Source organism: Bombus impatiens, unplaced genomic scaffold (genome assembly GCF_000188095.3).
Source record: "Bombus impatiens unplaced genomic scaffold, BIMP_2.2 scf_3007, whole genome shotgun sequence".
Taxonomy (NCBI): domain Eukaryota; kingdom Metazoa; phylum Arthropoda; class Insecta; order Hymenoptera; family Apidae; genus Bombus; species Bombus impatiens.
The window spans coordinates 314,773-329,172 of record NT_179426.1 but is presented as its reverse complement, the minus strand read 5'-3'; the positions used below and the strand labels follow the sequence as shown (position 1 = coordinate 329,172).

Sequence of the window (14,400 nt, the reverse complement as noted above, 5' to 3'; positions counted from 1 at the left end):
AGTGTTTTTAATGGAAAATGAAATGGATTTTCTTTCGACACTGTATATGAACTGTTGTACTGAAATCAGTACAACAAACTCTCGTTTTCATCGCAAACATAATCTACTTATAGGGGAAATCCTGTTATCGCGCAATTGTTAGGAATCTTCGTCCTATCGGATCTAGTAACGTACTCGCCACAGTGCATTGATTCACTTACTGATTTTGCTACACGTACTTCCCAAATGTAAATAATGGAAATCTTTTAATGTAGAGTGTAGATCATAATTTAGATAATCGGTAGTCGAACAGTCGATAATGCGATTAATGCGATTGATACCCAGAGTTAGTGTTATCATAGTAGTGACGCGATACAGATATGTCTGTAATAAATCCAACAAATCTTAGATACAGGACTATTACGCAGGCCTGAAGATCACGTATTCTACGTTTATTATTATACAAATTTAATTATATTTTGTAAAGCCATAAAAACGTGTTATGACGAAGAATAAGGCTATAATTTAATAAAGTATGAAACTCTTACGATACTTGGTAAGATGATGCATTTAAAACTATGGTCTTCGGAAGTTCACAGGATCAAGTCTTAATAAATCTATTTGTTACGACCGTTCGCGAAGAGACGCGGTCGCGAGGAAAACGCGTCAGCGAGAGGCGTAAGTTCTCGCTACGATTCTGCTAATCGACACCGCGAAATAGTCGTTCCCCTGTTTTGATTAAGATAACAGAGGTAGTTCGATGAATTTAACACTGTATTAACAGGTTAACCTAAAATAGTATATTTGACAATAATATGATGAACACGCCACAAATTGTTTAACAATGAATACAGTAAATATGTTACAGAAGGTTGACCCGACTTTACGATATCTCTCAATGAATTCGTTAGACTATGCGACTTTAATTTTACTCGTCTGACCTCTCGATGTATAACGTTTGACTCGTCAGAAGGGACTGATTGCCCTTCGATCATTTCTTTGTCTTCTCTGGGAAACGACACCCACTACGCTCGGGTCACGCCACCGTTCGCACCTATGATCACGTATACAACCCTCTTGTGTGGAAAAAGTAACGGAACAAAATCGACGTTTCTAGATCTCGCTACTTGGTGACAACTATACGCTCGTCGATACATTGTGTATGTTTTGTCGGGTAGATAAGACGATCTGTCTGCGACACTGTAGGACCGCGAGCGATGGTTAGAAATACAGTCTGTGGTAAGCCTCGTGGCGTAACACTATTATTGTTGATTTTCTGTTTATTTATGTCGTCTAGTAGTTGTAAAGTGCTTTAATATATAAAAGTTAAGATGGTGATAAATTTAGGTTCCAAGATAATTATTTTAATCACTGGTTTATAAACAAATAATTCAACAGGTTTAAAATAAACTGTGGAATAACTTCATAAATCCACGAAGACCTGAGTTCTGTTTATAAAGATTAAATACTATTCAGTGTTTATTATAATCTTTAATATCAGTCACGTTTTATAGTTCGTTATCTTAAAATAACATGAAAGTTAGTTTACTTTTCGAGAATATTTTGTGTGATGGTAAATATTTAATTATATGAAATTTAATTGGTTTCACGAACAAACCAATTTGCATTTTAATATTTAATTTCATCGGTACAATTAGTCAGAATATAAATGGATCTTCATCGGTGATGATTTATAATTAGTAGGTAGTACTTATATCGAAGACTGATTAATTCTCAATTGATATCGTTAAACCTTGGATGCCTCGCAATAGTTTAGCCTAAGTTACTTTTAAGATATTTTAAGGTATTTTTAAGTAATTTTAGTGTATATATTTCGTCCTAATTTGTATTTTTATGTTGTGGCACAGACCATCAATATTTATGATCAAAGATATAGAATAAAGATTAAAATTAAATATTATTAACGCAAAGCGTTGTGTGACGTATAATCCACGTCAGACGATTGAAAACACTAAAGAATTTATTTTTAAAGGAATTGACAACAAAGACAGAGTATTGTCATTAAAAACGAGTTTGACGTAATACATTAATGAGGCGCGAAGATGTTCTTCTTATTTTTAAATGATCCAAGAAACGAAACGATATTTCATTTTGTAAAAGTAAAACTATTCTACTCAAAGTTATTTATTTGCATACGTGTATGTATAATTCAATTAAATTCAATAAAGGCTTAATCGATACACAATTCAATTAAAAACAATCAGTTTTCAGCTACAGTTTTCAGTCCCCATTTACTCGTTTCCCGTAGTAATTATAACCATGCGGTATGTAAAAAGATTTCTTTTTTGTGCATGTAAAAGCGAAGTATTAAAAAGACAATTATGGATAATTCTTTAATAGATGATTTTTTGATGGAGTATCATAATAGCAAAAATATAAAGCATAAGTATCGTGAAATAATTGGTCCAATTAGTAGAGAAAAATAAATTATAAATGCTATACGCTACATTATATAATATGACAACAATTTTCAGGAAACAACGTGGTTAAATATATAAAACTTAATGTTATAATTAAACAATCATTAATTAGGACTTTATCGCGATCGATACCCATGGTCGTAACGTTTCATCTGATGCATATTGTATCATCACGATTATCAGGGACACCCGTTGCATACGTAAACACCCAGACGTGTTGGTATTCCACCTAAATCCGCTAATTACCCATCACTATTGTCCATCGACAATGAAAGCATGTTCTTAATTAAATTCCATTCTCGGCAGAACACAAGGTCCTGCTTTGTCGTTGTTCTGAAAAGGCTTTCGATTAATGAGCTTGCACAGCCTGCTACGAAAGCTGTAAGCTGCAATGAGTAACGACACCGGCATTAACATACATAGTTCGGTAAAACATCGCAGAGCTATAGCGAAAGAGAAAGAAGTAGTCTCAATACCCCACCAAACAAGCCGGTGGCGTGAGCGGTGCGCGCACGCGCACTCAACGAGCGCCTTTAAAGCTTGCTGCCGCCAAAATGCATTCTCAGAGTCAGTTGTGCACTACCGGTTGCGAAGTACGGATCGTACTGTGATTACGTGTTCATTGACTGGTATTCGTGAGTTAAGAATAACATTTTACGGTATCGGAGAAACTGAAACAACGTGCGTGTGACACGTTCTTTACATTCTATTTAACCTTTCGAGGAAACACGCTCGTTCTACACTATCGTGTGTTAGCGTTTCGAAAACACTTTTGCTCTCGTGTGCGAGTGAGTTGCATTCGCGTCTTTCGCTACGACCTCGTCTGAGTGAAACAGAACCTGTGAAACAAACTGTCGTCGAAGAAGTCTAGAAATGAGAAAACTTATGGAGAAACAGCTGTCTTGGCTTGCCTTACTCGTCACTGCGTTCTACTCTCGTGAGTAACTTTTACGTATCTTTCGTGTGATTTCTCAGCAGAAAGTCTGAAATACTCATTACGTATGGTATCGCGGACAACAAGATTATCTCAGTTTCGGTCAACGAAATCTCGATCGAACAGTCAAACTCTATACGTGCTGTTGAATGCAATACCGGTGGTATTTTGAGGGAAAGGTGTGTGTATATTTATGTTTGAAGAATTTGATTTTTCGCAACAGTCGACCTAGCGTGATATATTGAAAGTAATGGCGGCATAATTTTCGTATCCAAGGAAACATTTTACTGATCGAAATTCGATGATCGAATACCTAGATTCGAAACGTTAGACGGGCACATTGGAGGCGGCGTTAGTGTTCTATCTTTAGATATTTTCGCTCTATTTCTGACGTGTTTTGCGAGTGTAATTATAATAGCCGCCTGTGAGATTTCGTACGAGCTATTGCGTGTGAATTCGTAAATTTGTTTACACACGCTGCCTCTGGTGACTAAACCATTAACTGACCTACACAGCGTTCACTGTGTCCTTGATTTCATTCAATCAGACACATCTGCCTGCGTAACTTATCAATCGCGTAAATAGTCCAATTTACGACTTCATCATCGAGGACGATTTTATTATCTCTTTATAACGATATCAATGTATTTCATTCACAAGTTTCTACGTTATTTAAAGGATTGAACTTCTTTATTAAAAATACTTATAAGATCGATTATAAATTGAAATGATAATATCGATGGGTGATGTTAACAGAGAAAAAAGTTGATGTATGTTCTTTTTTTTCTGTGATGCCTAATTGGTCAATTAAACGAAATATAGCTGCAGCAAATTGAAAATCAACAGCATATGTTGTGACGCGCAGTCGCGATGCGTTTGTATTTTATTAACGTCAATGGTTTGATTTTTATGAGTAAATATAATGTGAAATAAAAAACTGTACTTAATTTCATTCGAAAACGGTATTTACGATCGCATAAAGAGTGAAACACGCATGGCGTGAAATTCTAGAATGATCGTTTGAGAACAGGATCGTGCAATTAGATTTTCTCGTGGTGCGATACTAAAATAACACGATGCTCTTACCACGTGGGTGAGTCTCTCCGTTACATCGTACGAGATGACGTCGCAGTCGCTGATTGGACGACCGGATGGGCGTGAGCCTGGCCTTACCTTAGCAGCGTATAGCGATGGGACTGACTCAGTCCTTGGAATTTTCGAACAAGCCGGTTGTCAAACGTTTTCCACAATAATTACATAAATCAAGGAAGATCGTAGTGTTTTTCACACATTGCTTTGAAACTTGTTCTGAAAACCAGATGATAATTAAGGTGTATGTTTGATGAATTATTTATAGGATGATAATGTTTGATTCATACAAGATTTGATTCTGGAAATTATGGCTTTAAATCATTGATATAGCAAATTATCTTCCTTCAGAATGGCATAGATTCACTTTAGCAACACTGTTTAGCAATGTGTACATAGAATAAGACACTTACACTTGAGAATTAGAATTTTTGCGATTTGAATTCAAACGAATTTAGTCAGTCGAAATTAAAATTCGGTAATGAAATTTACGCTAAAAATAGAAAGAAACGAATATTTTATGTCTTTTAATTTATCATTTTGTATCATAAAGAACAACTTATCCCACGATTATTACTTACGTAAATCTATATGGATCTATTAAAAGTCAACTTAAAACCGTCAGTATGTATTATGCTGCACAGAAGTTCTTAGGCTATTTTTAGCATTAACTATCAAGTAAGATCATGAGCAGATGTTCAGGGTTAAATTATACTTCCTGTATGTGTATTTTCTATTTTACACAATTTTCTCATTTTGTTAAAATCTAAAAATATACGCACAGAACAAAGACAGAAATAACTTGGAAAAGGTTATTCAAATTATTAGGATGTATTATTTTGTTTATAATTTTAGTTGTTACAGGACTCTTATGTTAAATATTGTAATAAAAACTGCAATTATGTAGACTAAGATTAGGTATTTTTTTTGTACGTTTTATATCTAGTATGTAAATCCATTGCGTTTTTCGATCATTGTTTCATTCACTATTGACATTTGTGTGTATTATGTTTTCTACCATATTTGTTATTTTAAGTCACATTCATATTTCAAGTATACTTCTCATAGCTTTCTAACTTACTGAAAATTATTTCAATAGAGTGATTTAAATTAGAACATCGTGCAAGTCGAAACGTGCAAGTTTTTCATTCATAATTTTGTTATAATTATTGTAAATGATTTTTGTAAATTTCTGAATACAAAATGAATCCTTTTACATGAATACAAAATTTTAATAAATTAAACATTCCTTGATTTCCTTGATAATCAATTATCACATTTCGTATAAGAGCAGAAAAGGACTACACATTTGTGAATGAAGTTATTATATCTGATCTTAATGAAAAATTTAATGTGTTCTGTGTTTTGCGTTCGTTAAACCTGAAATTCGGTACTCAATATACACATTGCTTTTTGTTCCAATCTGTTTATATAATATTACGTGATAGTTACGCAGAATCAAAAAAATTAATTAATGTATGAAGAGAACGACGCTGCGCAACAATAACCCGAATGGCAGGTGTCGATTCTCCACCTTAATACAAGAGGTCAACGATGACAATTGTTCTGATCGATTCCATCGCTATTCCATATACACAATGACAAAACTGCGTGTCAAGGTTTTCTCGAATCCATGCAGAAAATGGTCGCATATCAAAAACATTCTCAGCCTCTTTTTCTTCACAGGCCGTTCTCTCACACGAGGAGAGCCGGTTTCTCGCCATGCATTCCATCGAGTTTAAGTTCTCCTTTCGTAACCAGCCGCGTAGGTATACGTGCACGCTCAAGATAGACGGATGTCCGGTCATCAGTATCTCTCTTCTTCCGCGAGAACTCGCTATTCGCGGAATGCGAAATGGCATCACGTTATTTTCACTCCCGCCACCGTTGAAATGCATTTCCATGCTGCTGCTTTTATATCGTTAACCCTCTGTAATCGAATTTTTCTTTGTTTGCGAGGAAAAGAAATTACAATTCCTCGTTCTGATGGGAGTAGGAAGTAATAACTCTCAGAAACAAGTCGTGTAGCAGTACAATGATATTATGACGAAGGAAAGTAGCGTAATAATAAACGTATGGGAGAGTACTGTTAAAGGTATTATAAATCTTCGCTCCTAATCGAATTTCCTCGTTATCTATGGTAAATAGTAAGAAGTCATTTTTCAGATACTATTATGAATGAATTTTTAAAAATTTCGTAATTTTTTATTTAGAATACACGCTAACTTCTGTCACTATTGCTCAATAGTAATTAATGTTTGTTTAATTTCTAAAGTATTTGTCCGATAAAGATTTTGAAATTCATACAAAGACATTCGATATTAATTGAAGGAGTAAATTAAAAATTTCCGACTATGTACATACATGAATCATATATTTAATTGTAATATAAGTCCTTTAATAAATAATCGTACTAAATAATAGTCGTGGTGTACGCAATAGATATGTCGACGGTCATTTAAAATAATTATTGGAAAGTAATTTCTGTTTCGAAATCGATATAATAGTAGATATTAAAATTTGCTAAAGTGATTCTATTATCAGATAACTGAAAATCTAAGATTCAATTTCATGAGTTAATTAATTAGTCTTGTTAAGTGGGAAGAGGATAAAGATTTTCGAGTAACTGATAACAATAGTTTAAATTAACGAGCTCTTCAAAATCGAATTACTTTTTTACGTCTTTTATGGGAAGCAGTTCTTGTAATTTCTTACTTGCATAATCTGTGCATTGAAAGTATTATCAGATGCTGAACACCCTATATAAAAGAAAGTGATAGCGATCGAAGTAACTCGATTTCTATTTCGTTGATACGATTGTACATCTATGAAGGCTCATCATCTTTTTTGATCCTGTTTGCGTTTCAGCTTTAGCCTGTTCGTTTAGATTTAGATTTAAACCGTTTTCGCTACGATTAATTACCGAACCTTTCAGTCGAAAAGAGTTCACCGGGCCTAAAGTTCATTCGAAAGAAAATCAGCGTATAAAGAACCAATGAGTACGCGTATTTACGAAATTCAAGTCTTATAGAGACATCGCTTTAAATTCAGATTACGATTATGGCTAGGATAAGGTAGAATACGTGCAGTTTAATCACATTAAGAGGATTCCTTCGCACAGTGTTCGTTAGGGAGGAGCAAGGTATCGGTATAGTTTTCGTAGTCTCTGCATCTTTCACGATTCGACCACTGTTAGCTGACTTTATACCTTAATCCAAAGTCGAGAAGTTCTCTCGTAGTATCGAAACTTGGCCCCTTCAATTATAACCGTAAATAACGACACAACAACCACCATCGGTCGGCTTACTGGTCCAGAACCCGCGTTTTTTTTTTTTTACTAGTCTTGTTTCATTCGCTTGCGTACTCTCTCTCCCTTTCGTTTCGTGCAATTTCATTCGTCGACTTTTACTTTTCGTTTACCTTTTGTACCGCAATCAACGCGCGAGAATTCTCTGGTGAATATGGAAAACAATGTACTCGGAAGTACGCGGCACTGGTCTCGATCTGTTGATTTTAAACGGGCGTCGATTGTATCGGCCCTGTTCATCTGCTTTTTTGATTGACCAGAAACTCGAGCTGCGATTCCGTTGGGACGATCCAGTTGTTATCTATTTATTGAATGTTACTTCATTCAGGACTCCCCTTTTTTTAGCACTGTAGTTTGTTAGTTCCTCTTTTTTTTCCTTTTTTCTCAAATTTAATCGAGACGCGATAGATTTGATTTACGTTTCGATGGTAGTTTGTAAACGTTTTGTAAGCTAAAGTATTTATGAAATTAATGTTTGAGTACCGTTAAAAAATCGTTATTGGTATAAAAAATTATTGGATCATACGGTTTTATCCATTAATTGGATGTTACTTGATTCATTCTTCTCTCTCTCTTTTTTTTTAAATGCTATTTTGTTCATTTTTTTTTAAATTTAATCGAAACGCGATAAATTTGATTAAAAATTTCGATGGTAGTTCGTTAACGTTTTATAAATAGAGACATCTATGAAATTGATTTTGGAGTACATTTTGTTATTTCTATGAGATTTTGCGAGACTGTTTAAATTCGGTGTAAATGTTTATTCGATTAATTAAAATTCCATATGATTTAAGTAACAAGTACTTGGGAATATTTAAATTCTATCTCTGTGATTTGAATCGCGTTTAATTTAATACTTTCGAAGGTTCACTCTATATTATAATTATTAATTCCGATAGGAGTGACCAATTGATTGGATGACAATTAAATCAGAGCTAAAGTAAATTGAAATATTCCTTCGGTCGTAGACTCTGAATGCAATTGAATATCAATAAAATTAAATCGTTTTATAGTCGTACACCGTTATTAATTCCAATTGCATTTTAAGTAATAAAAGCGACAATTCAGTATCTCCGAAGTAATTGATTTATCAATACAATTAAAGTTTCGGGAACCTCAATGGTATTTGATTTTTCTACATGAATTGTAATTGGAGTAACAATTAATCCAATTTATCTTTACGAATTTTCTAAATTTTCTAACATTCCAAATTTTACGCTTTTCTTATTCTCTTTGCTAACAAGATCATTGCTTAATAATATGTAAAGGGTAAACATCTTCTTTATCCATGTTCGGAATTAATAATTCATAATTTAATAATAAATACGATTCATGGATATAGTTTGAGATCGTTTCATCGTTCGACTATTGAAATAAAGTATTCGGTCTAAAGACTGCTTGTAAAAAGCAGTTTTACGTTGATTTGCGATAAATTGTAGGAAGACGTTGCAGTTCGATACCGAGCCTCATAATTAACGTGAGTTCGTACATGCAACCCGATCATTTCGAGAGGGAAGTCGCAAGACCAGGAAAGTTTTTGGCAGCCGAAAAGCAGGGTCGTTTGTTGGCAGGGTCATCCATCTGTTTTGTCGAGGTGTCGAGTGGAGCCAAGAACTGCAAAAAGACTCGTTCGTATGTCGGTCATTTTAAGTGCGACAGACGAGAAATTTAAACCCCTTGCAAATTATCGCGTACAATGAATCGATTAGCGGTTATTGATTCGTGAATCTTCGATAAAAAGAAAACGTTTCCCCAGTGATAAGATACTATCTTGATACATACTATTTGAGATTACTCGATTCAATAAGTGACTTCTCTTTTTTATCTTTAGTGGATCGTAGCTTGCTATATAGGGAGGATTACAGGGAAACGCTACAATGGTTGATTTAGATTCTTGAACATAGTCAGAATATAAATAGTTTTCGACATTTTACGGTCTGTGGAGTAGTATTTTGTGATAAACTTTACAGAAGCTTTGAAGAATGGATCTCTGCAATAACTTTCAGAGTATTAGAAAGAAATTATTTCTAGCAGTTTTAGTAATTTTAGTAGTTTATTATAATGAGCGAAACGAGTTTTACTGTGATCTCCACTTGCGATTTGTAAAAATGTTGCGCTTTATTTCAGCGAAATATTAACTCGTTGGAGCTGAAAATCTGATAACAAGTGAGCTTCGAAACTGACATCTGCATCCGTTAGATGTTATCGACGATTATTGATTTTTACATATCTCACGATCTGCTTGCAAAAATAGCCTATTTGTTTAAAAAGTGTTTGCTAATATTTTGTTATTAAGAGATTTGCCTTTTAAAAGACAAACGTCACGCTGATCGTAATTATTTTAAAGTTACTGACGAAACATACTTTCGTATTATAAAAATTCACGAATAAAAGGTTGTTGCATTTTTTATTTCCATTCACGTATCACTAAACTTCGTAAAATGAACCATTCTAAATCAGTTGTAAAGCGATGAAAGTGTATTTGTCATATTTCAAGCGATTCAGGGTTGATGGAAGCGAAAAGGTAACAAGATGAAAAATGCCAACGAAAAAAATTCCAGAGTCAGTGAAAGAAAGACGAATTCACGATTGTAGAGATATGTGACGAATGCTTTTAATTTTAATTAAAAGCAATCGCGTTTTGTAACGATGGTAGTAGCGGAAACAATTTGTCGCTCCATTTTGCAGAATCGCCCTTTGAAAGCTTAATTTAATGCCGTTGATACATGTGTTCCATCGTGGTTTCTGATTTTTCGAATTTTTTCCTCCATTTCGATTTTTACTCGAAAACGAAAATGCTTGCTGGACCATTATCTCTCACGGCCGGTTTGTAATTTACCCTAATGGAAAGGTTATCCGTACTCGACTTGTTCGAGCCCGTACGACGTTATCTTCGTTATTGTTGTTATTGCTGTTAAATACATGCCAGAGGCGACGTCAGGTCAAAGAGTATCCGATTCTGATGCGGGAGATGACAACGTTATCATCATTGTTTTGTCTAGTGTGCCAAAGATAATAGACGTCATGTGTCAGTTGCACGCCGGATATTGTTGCTGATCCGGACATTAAAATTACTGATCGTCGTTACAGTATTTAATTAATGTGATCAGTGATTTTAATTAACGTGCTCGATTAAGACGTTCTTCTGCTGCAAGCTGTGGTGTTTCGGCATCTTTCGCAACAAAACTATACAATTTGTGTTTGTTGAAATTTCCCACATATTTATTATATCTTAATAATATTCATAAATTTTCTTGAATGAAATATTCAAATTTGAAGAGTATTTACAGCCTGGAATATACTTACATATTTATACACTTTTAAAGTTGAATTTTGTTTAATTGGTAAATTAATTAATATGATGATGACGACAAATGAATTAACAATAGCCATGTATTTTACCTAATGTTTTTCTAAAGAAAATACAATTGTCTAGAATTTGGGACCAGTTTTTTTATCATTTGGTTAATCAATAATTTGTTGAAGCGCCAAAGAGAAATGTCTTTTTATAGTTTCCATAATTTCGATCTGCTTAGTTAAGATAGAGAAAAGTAGATTTTTAATTAGGATGAGTTCGGCTATAATAAGTAGCAGAATGAAAGGAGAAGGTCGTTAATTAAAAACGTGACAACATTTTGGAGTCTAACTAAAATAATAATCTTTATCTTTTTGTATTTTTTGTCGATTGGAGAAATGAAGAAGTAAGAGATTTTGAATTCATTCTAGCAAGGTTTATAACAATACATGCGTTAAAGATGTACATAAAATTTAGAGTTGATCAAGTAGATTTTTTTAATATCACGAAAATCGCTTTAAAAGATATTTAAACATGTATAATTTTTAAAACTCGAAGATAAAATTTTAGACATATATTTAATAATAATTCTTCCTCTTTCTTTGAATCTGGATCTTCCCTTTTCTGTTGAACCTTGAAGTGCTTGTGGAAATTTAATTTAATACTAAAAATGGATTTTTGATGATTATTGCTCGTGAATATTTGAAGGGATGTAACTGTAAGGAGATGTCAGAGTTCTGAAAGATAAATTGCAGAAAATACTAGATGATAGTTCTCATAATAATTTCTGAATACAAAATGTGCTCACTTTTGAGAAATAAAATCACATAATTCATAGCATAGTTATGTTACTATAATAAGGCAGTAAGATATTCATTGCATTTCTTTATCCAAATGAATATTTTCGAGTCCAATTATGTAATGGAACATGAACTTTTCATACAAGTATTTTACTTTTGTAGTTGAATTATTTTGTACCAGATTTTATCTCTGTAATTTTCTAAGATATCTAATTTCGTAATTTTCTAGTAAATCTCAATTACGTTCATTATTATTATGGTACATTTTTTAGTATCTTTTGAAATATCGGTTGATTCTTTTACTTTGAAACTTTTCAATATCTTTCAAATAAAGAAATACACGCTCCTGAATATTTGATATCCGTAAAATCTTATTAATGTATTATTCAATACTAACGATTTCGTATCTACAATTTAATTCGCGGAAATTGTATTGGTTTATTGTTTCACCTGTATTAACGGGGTACGTTGAAAAGGCAAAAAGTCATCATGATTATTCGGAATGGTACTATTACATTTTCAATCATGATATCTTGCTCGACATTCTGTTTATTTTTACCTTTCAAACGTGGCTGGTGAGATATAAATGCAGGAAAGTTGGTTTCGAAAGCTCGCAAATGTTGTAACATTTCGGAGGTGGATGAAAACGGTCGAATAAATTCACGGGAACGTCCACTCTGATTTCTAGTTTAAAATTACATCGCCAGATGCAATTTCCTGGAGCAAACGTCAATAGTTTTGTTTGCAGTCAGTTACGACATTCTTCCAATAAATTAGTCGCGTCGCCTTGCCATCGTCGATCGTTCGATCGTTGTATAAAGAGAGAACGAAAATGGTTCATGACGCGTGCTTAGTGCTCGTCTTAGTACAAAACAACGCGGTATTGTTCGTTTCATAATTGGATGAGAACATTCCACGGAATTTTCATGCCACAAGTTTCATCTAATAAACATGTCGATCGTATCGAATATTTTAATTAATTCGCATTCCCCTCGATAGATATTTAAATTTCATTTTGCCAGTCCATTGTCGGCTACTATTTTGGCTTGTAATCCGTACAAACTTGGAGGAACTTTGGCATTTCGAATAGCTGTAAAGATATTTTAATACAGGCCGTACGTAAATCCTGGGATACGGAAGCGTGAAATTTCAGTGTCTGACGTTTTTAGTAATTTCTTTATTACTTTTAGAATTTTAAGCTTGACATATTTCGAGAAGTCAATCTTTTCGTAAACAATAGAACTTTAATATAATATAACTGATTATAATGTTTGTGAAAACTGCAATTACAAGAATTATAAATTACGGTAATTATCGCGCAAGAGGGATCCCAAGTTCAATGACCTTAAGCTTGAGATATGTTGTAGACAGGAAATTTCAGTGTAACATATACTTTGACCAAGGCGTGGGACGATCATGGTTCAAAAATTAGATTAAATCTTTTGGGGGGTCTGATGGGCTCCGCCTTGAAGCTAATGAAATCTAATCTAACCATATCTTACCATTATTAGGATCGTAATCCTGTGCAAATGTACATGTAATTTTATTTTTAACCACTTGTATTGGAGTAAATCTAACAATTATCATTTTTCTTTTTGTCATAAGTTTCGAACCACGATCGTCCTACATCTCGGATAAAGTTCATGTTACTCAGGACCCTGCCTTCTACAAGATATCCGAAATCCAACAAAACTTAAGTTGAATCCATATATTGTATTTAGTCACTATTGATATGTGAAATATATATATTGTATTTAGTCACTATTTTATAAAATTATTTTGTAAAATAACTGTCATTGATAAATATTATTGATATTGGAAAAAACGGGTATAGAAAGGAATGAGTAATCCTTAATAAGAATCGCCAGAACAATGATATAGAAAGTTCGATACCACTTATGGAGGTACATATTTCATTCTAAGATTGTCATCGAATTACCAATCCCAAGAGTGTTTTGGTATCATCTGTATTCTTGATAACGTTCGTAACACGATATCTACAGCCTCTTGTGTATCATTATCAGATTATTAACGAATTTAATTAACCTAATGCATCCTCGTGTTCATCAATTACATTAGACTTGTAATCGAGTATACAAGACTCACATGTAGCCGAAGTTATTATTATTACGTTATGATTTTATCGCTGGGACGTACGTATGTACATATACTCCATGATTTTAGTGAAATTTGTTTGCTGATGTATCATATATACTTTTTGTCCAGACTGAATATGTTTGCTAATGGATTTGGTATAAAGCGTTTCGTAAGAAGATGTATCGATGCATAAATATCAATAAAATTATGATTTTCTGCAGCGTAGGAAAAATTGTTGATTTTGGCAACTACACGCGCGCTGTTTACGAAAACTCACGGTAAATTAACATTTTTCCTGTTATCGATATTGCTGATAGTTTCAGTATGAATTTAGTTTTCGTTTCCTTACTATTTAATTTTAGATCGTCGGTAATACTCTGTTTATACGAACCTGTTGAGGGAAGCGGTTTATAGAACTGGAGTTCATAAAGTACGATTTACTGAGTTTTCCTACTGCT

At 33.6% G+C, this 14,400-nt stretch overlaps 1 protein-coding gene across 1 annotated transcript in view; it reads left to right on the top strand.

Moving 5' to 3' along the window:
* The first annotated feature begins 2,979 nt into the window (after positions 1 to 2,979).
* LOC100748713 overlaps positions 2,980 to 14,400 on the top strand; it is a 71,248-nt gene continuing 59,827 nt past the window's right edge. The window contains exon 1 of the mRNA XM_003494622.4: positions 2,980 to 3,357. Within this exon, the coding sequence (XP_003494670.1) occupies positions 3,294 to 3,357 (64 nt within the window). The 5' untranslated portion in view covers positions 2,980 to 3,293. The remainder of the gene's footprint in view (positions 3,358 to 14,400) is intronic.